At 42.6% G+C, this 14,275-nt stretch overlaps 1 protein-coding gene across 1 annotated transcript in view; it reads left to right on the forward strand.

Moving 5' to 3' along the window:
* Positions 1 to 4,488: 4,488 nt before the first annotated feature.
* SNX24 (sorting nexin 24) overlaps positions 4,489 to 14,275 on the forward strand; it is a 152,646-nt gene continuing 142,859 nt past the window's right edge. Inside the window, exon 1 of the mRNA XM_045565705.1 lies at positions 4,489 to 4,688. Within this exon, the coding sequence (XP_045421661.1) occupies positions 4,629 to 4,688 (60 nt within the window). The 5' untranslated portion in view covers positions 4,489 to 4,628. The remainder of the gene's footprint in view (positions 4,689 to 14,275) is intronic.

Below are 14,275 nucleotides of genomic sequence, written 5' to 3' on the forward strand. Positions count from 1 at the left end.
AGACAGCAGGACCTAAGCAAATTGATGGACTTAATATTGGGGATTGGTGGTGGGTTTGAGGGAACATGGGGGTGGGGGAGGAAGGGATTTTGAGATATGAATTTAAAAGACAGGTTACATTGAGCAAAATGAAGGCAAGAGAGAGAAGACAGGTAGGAATTGGAGGGTTGGGATGTGATGAAGTGAAAGTAGCTTTTCTGGTAATGAGGGAATAGAAAAGGAGGAGAGGCCGGGCGCCGTGGCTCACACCTGTAATCCTAGCACTCTGGGAGGCTGAGGCGGGTGGATTGCTTGAGGTCAGGAGTTCGAGACCAGCCTGAACGTGAGTGAGACCTCGTCTCTACTAGAAATAGAAAGAAATTATCTGGCCAACTAAAAATATATATAGAAAAAATTAGCCGGGCATGGTGGCGCATGCCTGTAGTCCCAGCTACTCGGGAGGCTGAGGCAGGAGGATCGCTTGAGCCCAGGAGTTTGAGGTTGCTGTGAGCTAGGCTGACGCCACGGCACTCACTCTAGCCCGGGCAACAGAGCGAGACTCTGTCTCAAAAAAAAAAAAGAAAAGAAAAGGAGGAGAAAGTCAAAGGTGAACTTAAGTTTCAGAAACAACATTAAGTTTTAATGTATTTGGCACTTTTTTAAAAAGAATGACTTTAATATGGCAAACAACTGCCTAGGCCATTAGGTTTATTTCTGTGGCGTTCCTAGAATTTGCTTTTTGATTTGCCAGTGTCTTAGAAGTTTTTGCTTGTCAATATGTAAAAATCTACTGCAATCTTCTGATTTTTTAGTTAATGTTTATTTTATTAAATTAATACATGCACAAAATCTGAAAACTTCAGCATCGGCAAGGCTAATGAAATACAGTGGTTCTTTGCCCCATAGGGCCCCGGTTTCCCCAATCCTCTTCCTCAGAGGCTCCTCTTTCTACTCTTAGCTGTTTCTTCTGCCACCTTCCCATTTCTAAATAACAGGCCTACACTGCTATCAAACATCAATTTTGGACATCATCTACTTATCTTTTTTATGGTAAGTAAGAGTCTAGTTCACTTGCTCTGCCACCACTCTGCTTTACGCACTTGTCCCCCACCCTTCCGATGCAGTTATGTTACAATTTTTGGTTAAATCAGTATCTGCATTATTGTGCCCATAGAAATACTGCTCACAGCTGAAAGTTGCAGTATAGTTAATGGTGATCTTTATTTAAAAAAAATACACTTTATTTTTTAGAAGTTTTAGATTTACAGAAAAATTGTGAAGTTAGGACATATAGGGTTCTCATATACCCTGCACTCAGTTTCTCCCACTGACATCTTGCATTAGTGTAGTACATTTGTTACAACTAAAAAATACTGATGCATTTTTATTAACTGAAGTCTACTTCTTGCATTAGTTTAGTACATTTGTTACAACTAATAAATATTGATATGTTAACTGAAGTGTGCATCTTGCATTCGTATACTACATTTGCTACAACTAATAAATATCGATACATTATTACTAACTAAAGTCTGTAGTTTATTCAGATTTCCCTAGTTTTTGCTTAATATGTTTTTTATGTTCTAGGATCCCTTGCAGGACACCACATCTAGGATACATATATTATAGTTGTCATGTCTCCTTCTGCTTCTCTTGGTTGTGACAGTTTCTCAGGCTTTCCTTGTTTTCAATGAAGTTGCTATGTTTTTCTGAGGTAAAACATGCTTTAACTTTTTTTTTAATTTGGTTGGTGCTTTTTATTCTTAATCTATTGGTAATTTTCTCCGTGTCTTCCCATAGTGTCACAGTGCATTTTCCTGTAAGACCATTCATATCAGGTAATCTCGCCATTCCAGTTGTTTCCCTTAGAGCCCTCCTGGAAACTAATATTCTCTCTGGGGCTAGTGCTCTCTGGGCTTGCTGTAGAGTTACCCTTGGACTTCTCTTGCTCTCAACTTTGGAATTGCCTTTGCCATTCCCCTGGGATGTATTCCATATATACTGGGACTCAGGCCACTTTCTTCTTCTTCTTTTTTTTTTTTTTTTTTTGGTTTATTTTCTTGTGTTGGTGATGTATATTTTCCAGTAGTTTCTTTAGATTAAAAAGAAGATATGGCAGAAAGCATTGTGAAAACAGCCCTCAAAATACCCACCTCTCAAGTCTTGTTGCTCTAGTCTGGACTGGTTACCTTGTTAAGCCCGTTGCACAGTGGTGATCCTGAAGATTCCCCTCACTGCTTCCCTGGGTTGTATCTTCTATTTTCTATAATCATATTTTCCTCTTTCTTGACTTAGTCCCTCATTTTGGTGGATATACAGGATAGGTTCCTGAGAATGAATGCATAAAAAGTATATTTTTTGTGACCTTATTTTACCCTAATCTTTTGTAGGGTAAAGGAGTTCAAGACCAGCCTGAGCAAGAGTGAGACACCATCTCTACTAAAAATAGAAAATATTAGCTGGGCCTGGTGGCACATGCCTGTAGTCCCAACTACTCGGGAGGCTGAGGCAGGAGGATCGCTTGAGCCCAGGAGTTTGAGGTTGCTGTGAGCTATGATGGTGCCACCGCATTGTGGCCCAGAGTGAGTCTGTATCAAAAAAATAAAGATAAATAAATAAAAGCTTGATCAGTAATCTGTGGCTCAAAGATTTCATGACCACATGATCCTGGGTTATATTACCTGTTTCAACCAATCTTGAAGTTGTTTTGGGGGGGGGTCTTCTGCCATCATCAGCTGTTACTATTTTAAAAATAAAAAACAGAAATACTGCTTCCTAGCCCTTGAAAGTCATATTGCATCTTATTGTACATAACACTTCCTCATGGGATTGTTATGAAGTTTATTATTATTACTATTATTATTTTGGGGGGACAGGGTCTCACTCTGTCACCCAGACTGGAGTGCAGTGGGTGGTCATAATTCATTGCAGCCTCAAACTCCTGGGCTCAGGCAATCCTCCTGCGTCAGCCTCCCAAGTAGCTGGGACTACAGCTACTATCCAGGTGCCACCAAACCTGGATAATTAATTTTTTTTTTTTTTTTTTGGTAGAGATGTAGGGGCCCTCTCTCTGTTGCCCAGGCTGGTTTCAAACACCCGGCCTCAAGCAATCCTCCTGCCTCAGCCTCCTAAAGTGCTGGGATTGCAAGTATGAGCCACCGCACAGGGTCCCAGCTGAGGAAACTTGATTATCAAGTTACTCAAGTAAGCCTTGAGTTTCCTTCCTTAGGTTAGAGCACAGTGCAGAATTGAAACTGCTCTGTTGGAGGTGGCTTGTGGGTCACTGAGAAGTGACCTCAGTTAGCCAGGAAAGAAGGCAACCTGACAGTGAGCTTCTTGGACTGCAGCTGCATTTAATTCAGTTTGTCCTTGAGAGTAGGGGGCATTTCAGCTTAACAAACTCTAGAGTTTATGATGGAACCCTGAGTCATGGGACAGAGAAATAAGTGGGCTTCTTGCTTTCAGAACTCGCCTGCAAAGCCCTCTACATCAACCTCATCTGAGGATCCATCCTCCTAACCCAGCACTCACACACTTGCAGCTCCAAGATGTGCCCTCCGCTCAAAACTCCCTACTTTTAGCTGTGGCCTGAGACTAGACCACCATTCCTTGTTTCTTCCGGCCAGCACCTCCTGATGAACTAAACAGCTCTGTGGACTCTCTGCTGTGAGTTTAGAGCTCAGCTTATAGGTTACCTTAGGCCTCTAGTGACTATCACACTGTCTTCTGTGACTTACCGACTAGGTTTTAGGGCAAGTGCCTTTTTAAAAAGTCTTGTCATGGCCAGGTGTGGTGGCTTTCGCCTGTAAACCTAGGGAAGGATGGGGCGGGAAGATCAATGAGGACAGGAGTTCTAGGCTGCAGTGAGCTATGATCACGCCACCGCACTCCAGCCTGAGCAACAGAAAACAAAAAAAGGAAACAATGTCCTCAGCTGGGACACTTAATCTTTGAGGTACTTTCAAGCTACTAGTCCCTAGTCCCTACCTTTTATTGCGTCTTCCACTTTCTCTCATTGTTAAAAAGCTCCTTACAGTTAGAGGCAGCATTTTCCAAGTGGAGCCTGAAGCAGGAGGCTTGTCGCAGGGGCCCGCCAACTTTCGCGCGGGCTTTCGGGCTCTGCAGCCCCGCACCGATGCCAGGGCCGGCGGCCAGCTCAGGGGACCCTGACCTTCGAATCGAAGGCAAACACGAGAGTCTTGGTAAAAGTTGGAGGGTTCACAGCCGTCCGTGCCCTTCAAGGGCAAAAACAAAAGCTCAGCCAACCGAAACACAATTAAAAAGCTTCACCCTACTCCATGCTTTCCTGCCTTGCAAGCCGCACCCCGGGCGCCGGCCGGAGCCCCGGGGCAGGGAGCGCGGGGGCGGCGCGGGCCGCGCGCCCCTTCTCCGCAGACTCCGGTTCGCAGGCCCCGCCTCTCCGGGCCCAGCCGGTCGCCGCCGCCCACTAGGCCCGAGACGGGGGCGCCCGCAGCCCCGCGCCCTCCGCCCCTCCGCCCGGCCCGGCCCGGCCCCGGGCACGCCCAGAGCGCGGCGTGCGGCCCCGGCCCCGGCGGCGCAGCCTCGGCGGGCGCGGGGCGCGGGAGGCGGGGCGGCCGCGGCCGTGAGCCCGCCCCCCGCTCGCCCTCCGCCGGCCGGCCGGCGCGGCCATGGAGGTCTACATCCCGTCCTTTCGCTACGAGGAGAGCGACCTGGAGCGGGGATACACGGTAGGCGCGGGCCGCGGCGGGACAGGGCCCCGCGAGCCCCGGGAGGGGCCCCAGGCCGCCGCCGCCGCCGCCCCTGCGCGGGGGTCGCCTCGCTCCTCTCCCCTCCCCCGGCCCGGAGGAAGGGCTGTGCCCGGCCGCGGTCGCCAAGGAGACGGGCGCCCCTCCCTGGCGCGACGGCCGCGGGCGCCCCCGGGCCCCCCGGTTCCGTCCCTCCCTGCCCCCGGCCTGGGAGGAGCGCGGGCGCCCGGGGCTGGGACGCGGCGCTCGCCGTTGTCCCCGCCGCCCGCCCTGGGCCCGGGATGGGCTTCGTTCGCCCCCAGCGCAGCTGCCCCCTTAGCCCAGACTGCAGCGGCTTCGCGGCAGGTTCCTGCTGGCTTCCAAGGGCAGCTGGAAAACATGGTACTTAAAAAAAAAATCATCATTTGTAGCTGTTTATTAGCCAAAGTAAACACATGTGTTGATTTTCGATGGTTTCCAAAGTTTGTTTTTTTCTTTTTTTCCAGTTATGCGGTGCCATGAAATGGCAAAATCAGTACTTACTGAGCACCTGTTTCATGCGTAGGACTGTGGGCACCCAGATACGTGAAACCGGACCCCTGCTCTCCAGAGCGAAGGGGAGGGCAGAGACCAGGGCGTGGGCTCTTTTGGGTAACAAGTTTACTAGGTGAACTGTTGGTGGTGATTTCTCCGTGAATTTAAGCATTCTTGCTAGTGGGGGAGATGTCAGAGGGTGTGGGTAAACCCTGGGAGAATTTTCCAGTTGTTAAAGAACGGGTAGGGTTGGAGAGAGACTGTAAAGAGCCGTCTGAAAGGATTGTTTTATTTACGGCCAATTCTCTAACTTGTTAAACACCAGTTACATGAATTTGGCAGAAAAGTATTTTAACCCATCTCCCCTCCTCTAAATATTATTGGTATTTGGTGACAGTCTTTTGGGCCCTTGTGTTTTCATAGCAAGGACTAAATCACCCTGTCAAAGGAAGATTTAGAATCAAAAGCAGTGATTGAAAAATAAAAGTCCAGCAAGTATGTAGGTTTTTAGAATTCAGTAGACTGCTGGGTCCAAGTGTCCTGAGACAAGTGCTTACTTAAAGTGCTTTCCGTGGGGAGGAAACTGCAGGGAGAGGGGAGTTGTGCTATATAGTGGTCGTTATTTATGTAAATAATCCTTTCCAGTGCATTAACATTTGGTTAAATATTCTGTATCTTCTTTTTCAAAAAATTGAACTTAAACTTGAATCCATTCAAGACTTTTTTTCTTGGAGGTTTTATCCAAGTCTCCTAAGCCTAAAACCTTGATTCATTTTTCCAGGTATCTCACTTCTCTCATCAGCATCCTCAACAGTCATGGAGGGTCTACCATTTGGGGGGCTTTCTTTTAGCATCTGAAGGTAAAAAGGCTGATTGTTAGGGGCCTTGGTTTTCAGAGAGAAGATGAAGTTGGTCTCAATAGTCCAAGCTAAAAGTTAATTACTTGCAGAAATAAGCACTTTGAAATAGATCATAATTAAGGCTCATTGCCCATTATTGATTTTCTTCTACTGGAGGATCTGTGCTCTTTAAAAGTTTACTTTAAAAAAAAATCCTAACTCATTTAGATTGGGAGCCAAACTGTTAAAATGCATTCTGAAGTGATTTTTTTCCTCTATGAGTTTGTGAAGCAGTTAATACCTTTTCCCCCTGAGCAACTGATTTTATACTTGTACAGCAGCTGATTCATTCAACAAATATTAAGTGCGCACCTGCGGTAAATCTCTGTTGTAGGTGCTGGGAATACTGCAGTGAATAATATTTCAGCTTTACAAAAGCCCTAGAATTTAAAAGATAACAATCTCAGTTTCCTAAATAAGAAACTGGTAAAATACTGTATACCTTAGTAAAAAACAAAAAACAAACAAAGCCACCTTTTTACTTTAGTGATTATGTCTGCGTTTTAAATTTAAAAAGCATTACATCTCATTCTAACAAATTCAATGATGGGATGTTTAAACTAGAAACAGATGGTTTCTCCTTTCTGTGTCTAGTTGCATGCCCCCAGAGATAAAGTGTAGGGCTATGTCTTAGAGATTTTTTCCCTACACTGTGAAGACATATATTTTTTTCTTTTTTAAAAAATAAGTGGCAAGATTTTACTACAGCTGTCATCCTACAATTGTGGACATCATTCATTGTTGACATGGAGAGGTCTGCCGCCTCTTTCTAACTACTAGTGAAGGGCTCTTCCACAGTATGGTGTACCATTATTTGTTTACCCAGGTCTCTGTTGATGGTCATTGACATTTGTTTCTAATTGTTAGCAACTGTATCTATGTTAAAACAAGACATTGTTGTCCATACTTTTTTATGGCAACTACTGAGATTTTCTGTAGAACCTTAACTAGAAGTGGTACTTCCAGGACTTTTAAAGCTTTTATAGATAATGTGCAATTGTTATTCAAAAAGTTTATACAAATTTATGCCCAAGGTACAAATTTATTTACTTTTAAAGGAGTAAATTTTTGCCCTTTAAGCATTTAAACATTTGCTGTGGGCTTGCACTGTATTGGTGGGGATTTAAAGGAAGGAAAGGTTTTGTTCCTGTCCTTAGGGATTCTCGGCCCATCTAGGAGCTGCTCAGAGCAAGGCAGGGCAGGGTTAGGGTACTCAGGGGCCTGAGGGAGTGAAAGGTCAGTTCTGCTCTGCAGGGTGGGGGTTGCGCTGCTTGGGAATGCTGACTTTGAAATCTGGTTAGATTTTTGCTAGGATTGTAAATTTTAGAAAGAGGAAATGCAGGGCAAAATGTCATCTCAGAAGAAAGGCATTTTAAAACTCAGATACACCAAAAAGGAGGGGGAGGCACTTCTCCATCAGTTTCCTTTACAAAGAAGTAGGAAAGGATATTGTAACAAAACATGGTGAAGTCAAATGTTACTGCTTCCTGGGAAAGTTATTCTCTTCTTTCTCCTCTTCCTGCCCCCCTCCATATGCCGGTAGTTTACTTGTTTAATATCTGTTTCCCTGCTAAGCTATATGCTCCTTGAGGCTAAGAATAGTGTTCATCTCCCCTGTTGCACCTAGTACAGAGCCTATCACATAGTAAGAATTCAGTACATGTCTGTTGAATAAATAGTGATTAAATCTTCATAAGAGGAGCAAATCAGAAGAGCAATGATCTTGAGGCATGAAGCAGCTCAGCGGGTTATGTGGGGGTCAGGCTGCAAACTGAAATTCTGGGTAAGTAGCAGGGATTGTGCAAAGCGATTCCAGAGAGAGCTGGGGGAGAGACTGGCTCACTAGCCTTGAGAGCTATTTTAAAGGGAATATGGGCTTTAACCTCAGATAGGGTGAAGTTGTTGGAGAGTTTCAAGGAAGGAAATAACATGATTAGCTTTGCATTTAGAAAGATGACTATCTTAGTTCAGTCTTCTGGGTAGTTTATAAACAACAGAAATTTGTATCTCACAGTTCTGGAGGCTGGGAAATCCAAGATCAAGGTGCTAGCAGATTGTGTCTGGTGAGGGCCCATTTCCTGGTTTATACATGGTGCCTGCTTCTGTTTTCTCACATGGGAGAAGGGCTAAGATCCCCCTTGGACCTGTTTTATAAGGGCATTAATCCCATTTATGACGGCTCTGCCCTCGTGACCTCATCACCTCCCACAACTCCACCTTCTAATATCATCACCTTGGGGTTAGAATTTCAACATGTGAATTGGAAGGAGACACAGATACTCAGACCATAGCAGTGGCCCTGGAGCACTCATCCTTTAAGAGACACTTCCTTATGATCGGGAAGGAGAGGATGAGGGCCTGAACTGAGGCTTTACATTCAACACGGAAAGGAAGGGACGACTACAAGAATCTCCAGTGCCTGGGGACCAGATGTAGGGCAGCAGGGTGACTCCTGTGGATGCAGGTAAGATAAGAACTGAAGCAGGGGAGATGTTCATTTGGGCACCTGCTGAGTTTTGGTGATGGATGCAGGCATTTGATTTTCGAGTTCTGGGTTAGAAATATGGCTCTAAGGGGACATTCAACATAAAAGATGGAAAAAAACAAGCAAACAAACAAATAAGTAAACACATGCAGAGTGAGCAAAGAGGGAGGAGCAAGGGTAAAATCCTAGAATTTGCATGAGCAAAGATGTCTGAGCACAGAATCCAGAAGGAGAAAGAAACCCAGGGGTATGAGGCTGGAAAAAGGAAGGATGGGAGATGCTTTACAAGAAAGTACCAAGTATTGCTGAGTGGTTTTACAAGGTGAGGACGGACAACAGCCCAGTCTAAGACCTCAGAATACCAGGTCTCGGATGCCAGCTTAGACTAGTATTTTCAATTTTAAGATATTGTTGGCCGGGTGCGGTGGCTCATGCCTGTAATCCTAGCACTCTGGGAGGCCGAGGCGGGAGGATCACTCGAGGTCAGGAGTTCGAGACCAGCCTGAGCAAGAGCGAGACCCTATCTCTACTAAAAATGGAAAGAAATGATTTGGACAGCTAAAAAAAATATATATGGAAAAAATTAGCTGGGCATGGTGGCGCATGCCTGTAGTCCCAGCTGCTCAGGAGGCTGAGGCAGGAGGATGGCTTGAGCCCAGGAGTTTGAGGTTGCTGTGAGCTAGGCTGACGCCACGGCACTCATTCTAGCCTGGGCAACAGAGTGAGACTCTGTCTCAAAAAAAAAAAGATATTGTTGGTAAAATCAACAAAACTGGAATTACTACTTAGGTAACAACACAAAAGTTTGAATGTGTTAGATTTCAGTTTTCATAGCTATAAAAATCAAAGCATGAATTAGATTCAAGTCCATTTTAACTGAATGTCTGACTGACTACATGTGTTATGCTTATACAGATACATCCTCTTGGGATCTGGAACCTATGACTGATTTACTTGTTATACATTGAAAATGTATTATGTTCTTCAGTACATAAGGCAGCTTCAGATGTACATATATACAGGATCATAATATTGTGATATATGTTGTTTTAAAGTTTTTATGGATTAAAATACAAAAATTAAACAATATAACAAACCACTATTTACCCATTACTCACTTTTGGTATTTTACAATTATTATTAATATTTCATTTGCCATCCCTTATTCTCTTTTTTTTTTAAATTCTGGAGTATTTTACCTGTAAATATTTCACTGAATATCTGACAGTTAAAGACTTTTTAAAACCATAACCAGAATGTAAATATTACTATAAAATTAGCAACACTTTAATGTCCAATTCCCAGTTGTTTTTGTTGTTTTTTAACATAACTACAATGAAAATACTACCTTGGAATTAACAATTATTTACATTTTATCGTTACTATATTGCTATTTTATAGCAATATAGGTTGAGGGTGTCTGGCTGGCTACTCGAAAGTGGCCCTCTTATCTCTGTTTGCTTTCATCCTCAGAGTAGCTTCCACCTGAAGACAAAATGGACAAAATTACAGCCTGTTTAAAAATTTTATAGACTATAGCATCCAGAGGAAGAGAGGATATTTCTTCATAGGAGGGGCACTTTTTTACCCAGGAGTCTCTCATCAATCCCTAGTTGGTTTCTCAAACAACCCTGCTGCCAGGGGAATTCAGAGGAATTCTGTATGCCAGTTTGCTGAGGCCAGGGTTATCTGAACCCATCACCATGGGAAGAAGGGTAGGCTAACCAGATGGAGTTAAAATAGTTAGTCAGCACCTCTGGAGCTGGGAGTGGATCAGTGCATTCCTGCCACCTAACGCCCCAGCCACCAACCACAGCGGGAGAAGGGCCGCAGCATGTCAGCGAGACCACGATGTCCACAACATCCTTCAGTCATCCATTACCGGCACGTACGATGAAGGCGGCTTTTGTGTAACAAGGATGTAGCTGGCACGGTGCCTCATTTGTGGTACGCTCATAGCAGAAGCCCACATTAAATATTTGTTGAATGATTAAATCAAGCATGTGTAAGATATGTTCCTTACCCCGAAGGACAAGAAATACAGCTTGAAAACATTCTTCTTGACCATTAACAAACTTAGAACAGTACATTCATTTAAAAGTCAAAATAGGTACAAGAAGATTGAGTTTTGGAAATGTAGTATTTAGGAATTTGGGGGCAGAATTAAGTTTGTTTTCATTGAGCTAGAAATATGTCTTAATCTTTTTGTAGTTATTTCCAAATTTATGTATTCTTTTTAAAAAACTTTTAATTTTGAAATAATTTTAGGTTTGCAGAAAGGATGGGAAGTTAGTACACAGAGTTCCTGTGTACCCCTCACCCAGTTCCCCCCATTGTTAATGTACTACATTACCATGGTACATTTGTTGGAACAAGGAAGCTAACATTGGTTCATCGATACTAACTCCAGACTTTATTTGAAGTTCACCGGCTTTTCTACTAATGTCCTTTTCCGTTCCAGGATCCAGTCTGGGATACCACATTGCATTTACTTTAGTTTGCTTTGATCCGATTCTAAGTTTGTAGTCCAAATTATGGCACACTATGACTCAAAAATGAGACAGATATATTATTAATAGATGAACATGCACAGATCAAATTGAATTTTGGTTATTTCAGATGCTTCCTGGGTGATTTTTGTGCTGTGAGCTTATTGATAATATTCCACCAGTGTGTGATGCAAGCTCACGTTGCCTGGTGGTGAAGGGCAGAGGCTGTGGTCTTGTGCCGTCTGCGTTCAAAGCTGCCTCCAGCACTGTTGAAGAGATTCAGCTACTTAATCCCCTTGTGCCTTATTTTCCTTGTCTATAAAAGAGGATAATCTGTAAAAGAGTACCTACCTTATAGGTCTGGCTTGAGAATTCAATGAGATAATGTTTACAAAGGGCCAGGAATGTTCTCCCTATGCTTGTGATTTATTGTTATTTTAAGTAGGGTCTGCTTTGAAGTTTACTTATTTTTTTAAAGCTCTTTAATGTAAATTAATAATGTAAACAAAAGTCCAGGTGAAATATTTATGTTATAAAAAAACTCTATGCAAATAATTTGATATACAGTACTTTAGAAACAACAATTACTTATAAGCAACTGGTATTCTTACTACAACTTGCAAAGTGTGTGCTCAATTAAGATTCCATTTTGTAGCCTTATTTACTGTCCATGCTTTTTCCCTCATGATCATTCAGGCTAATATATTTACATAAATGATTAGGATATAGTACAGAGGTCATGGAGATGTTTTCAGTCTTCATTCTTTTCTGGGCCCTACTGTGTCCCTTCAAAACAAAGGAACTGTCAGGTTCATGCTTTGCATTCTTAATCTGGTTTAGAATCATTTAGATTTTTTTTTTTTTTTTTTTTGAGACAGAGTCTCACTTTGTTGCCTGGGCTAGAGTGCTGTGGCATCAGCCTAGCTCACAGCAACCTCAAACTACTGGGCTCAAGAGATCCTCTTGCCTCAGCCTCCCAGGTAGCTGGGACCACAGGCATTCGCCACCATGCCCAGCTAATTTTTTCTATTTTTCTTTGTCCGTCTAATTTCTTTCTATTTCTACTAGAGACAGGGTCTCACTCTTGCTCAGGCTGGTCTTGAACTCCTGAGCTCAACCAGTCCTCCTGCCTCGGCCTCCCGGAGTGCTAGGATTATAGGCATGAGCCACCATGCCCGGCGCATTTAGAGTTTTAATGAAATTTTCTGTTATTTTGTCTTTGTATATGCGTTTACTGTGTTATTTTTTACTGTTGTCTTATTCCCTCTTGCTCTTTTAAAACTGTTTATTATGGAAAATTTCAACTTATGCAGCAGTAGGGAGAATAGTGACCCCTTTACTCAGATTTGAAAATTAAACTCAGGACCCATATCCTATTCTTTCCCACTACTCCTTGCACATCCTTCCCCATTCCATTTGGAAGCAAAACTCAGACCTATATGTAAATATTTTCAGATATTTATATTGTATATCTAAAAAACAGATTCTCCCTTTAAAATGTTGCTATAATATCATTCACTTAAAAATGAGCAATATCACAAATACCAGTCTATTTTTACATAAATTCATTATGAATTTGAGGATATAGTATATTTGATATAGTTCAGTCCATTGTGTTTACCATTTTATGGCTTTTCATGCCAGTTTTGTTCATTTTCACGTTTGGCCTTTTCAACTTGGGTGCTATGCCCTTGACACAACCTTGGTAGTCTTTGATAACTTCCTTGCTTTTCGTATAACAAGATATTCCTGGTACGTCTTTTACATTCCCACTCCAGATCTGGGATTAGCCATTTCTATAAAGATCCCTGATGGCTTTTAGTGGGAAATGAGATTTAGAAACCACAATCTGGGCGCAAGGTGTGGACTAGTTTGTGAAGATTTCTAGATCTTTTCAGTGATCAAATGTAGGATTTTTTTTTTAAGAGAAAATACATGATAAATTGAGGATATCAGGATTTTTTTCTTACTCTTTTCAACCTTAAATAATGAGATTCAGAAAATAGTATTAAGTATAGCGTTTATTCAAGTGCAAAGCTTGAGGACAGCCACTTGGGAAACACACAGTGTTCCAAATGAATGGGGTTAGCTGCAAATGAGTGGGGAGCTAAGGTTTCAGTTATACAGGCAGAGCCTGAGAAGTTTTAGCAGAATTACGTTTTCATACAGGACTAGTGCATACATTACAGGGATTTGATTGCTTACAGATTACTACATTCCAAGGAAGATCACTTTATTACTCCTGAGGAGGGATAAAGATCTGAGGGGGTCTTATCTCTGGAGCTGCTTGGTCTTCCCGATTATTTACGGAAAAAAAGGCAGAAGTTGCAGCTGCATGCCAGGTGACTCAGGCTGCATAGCCACATTTTTCTCAAGGTTCAGAATAATTTAAAGTTCCTGACAGCTTTAAGTTTGAATTGCTTAATTTCACACTCTCTTCAGTCTTCAACGGTGACTTTTTTCTGCCACACTGAAAATCTTGGTTCTTGAGTTGCTGAAACTGATAGAATTTGCATATCACATGATTAGCAATTTGCATTCTGTTATAAGCATACGTATGTCTTAATTATAATACCAGTACTACCATCAACAACATGATTACTGAATACAGCTTACAATAAAAAAAAACAAGTTCTTTGATTCTTAGACCTATTCTTCTAGGAGTGTACAATCAAATGACTGTGTTTTAAATCTATTGGATTAGTTCTTCTCTGCTTATAACACCAACTGGCTACCCAATCTCATTTTGTATGTTTAGGAATTTTTTTAAGAATTAATTTTGTTTTAGATTTGTGTAAGATACATACATAATTCTAAATCAATTACACCACATCAGGTTTGTCTGCTGAAATTCGGCTTCCGTTTATATCCTCCTGGCCTTGTTCCCTTGCCCCCATTGGTTACCATTATTAAAAAAAAAAAACGTTGTGGCCAGACATGGTGGCTCATGCCTGTAATCCCAGCACTTTGGGAGGCCAAGGTAGAAGAATCACTTGAGGCCAGGAGTTCAAGGGTACAGTGAGCTATGATCACACCAGTGCTTCCAGCCTGTTGGCCAGCAGAGTGAGACCCTGTCTTAAAAAAAAAAGATATGTGACTGTCACCACACTCCACTGATAATGAGGAATTATTTTTTCTTCTGTTTATAGAAGAACTCACTGCTAGCAGATTATGGGATCAAAA

This window comes from Lemur catta, chromosome 12, assembly GCF_020740605.2.
Source record: "Lemur catta isolate mLemCat1 chromosome 12, mLemCat1.pri, whole genome shotgun sequence".
NCBI classification, from domain to species: Eukaryota; Metazoa; Chordata; class Mammalia; order Primates; family Lemuridae; genus Lemur; species Lemur catta.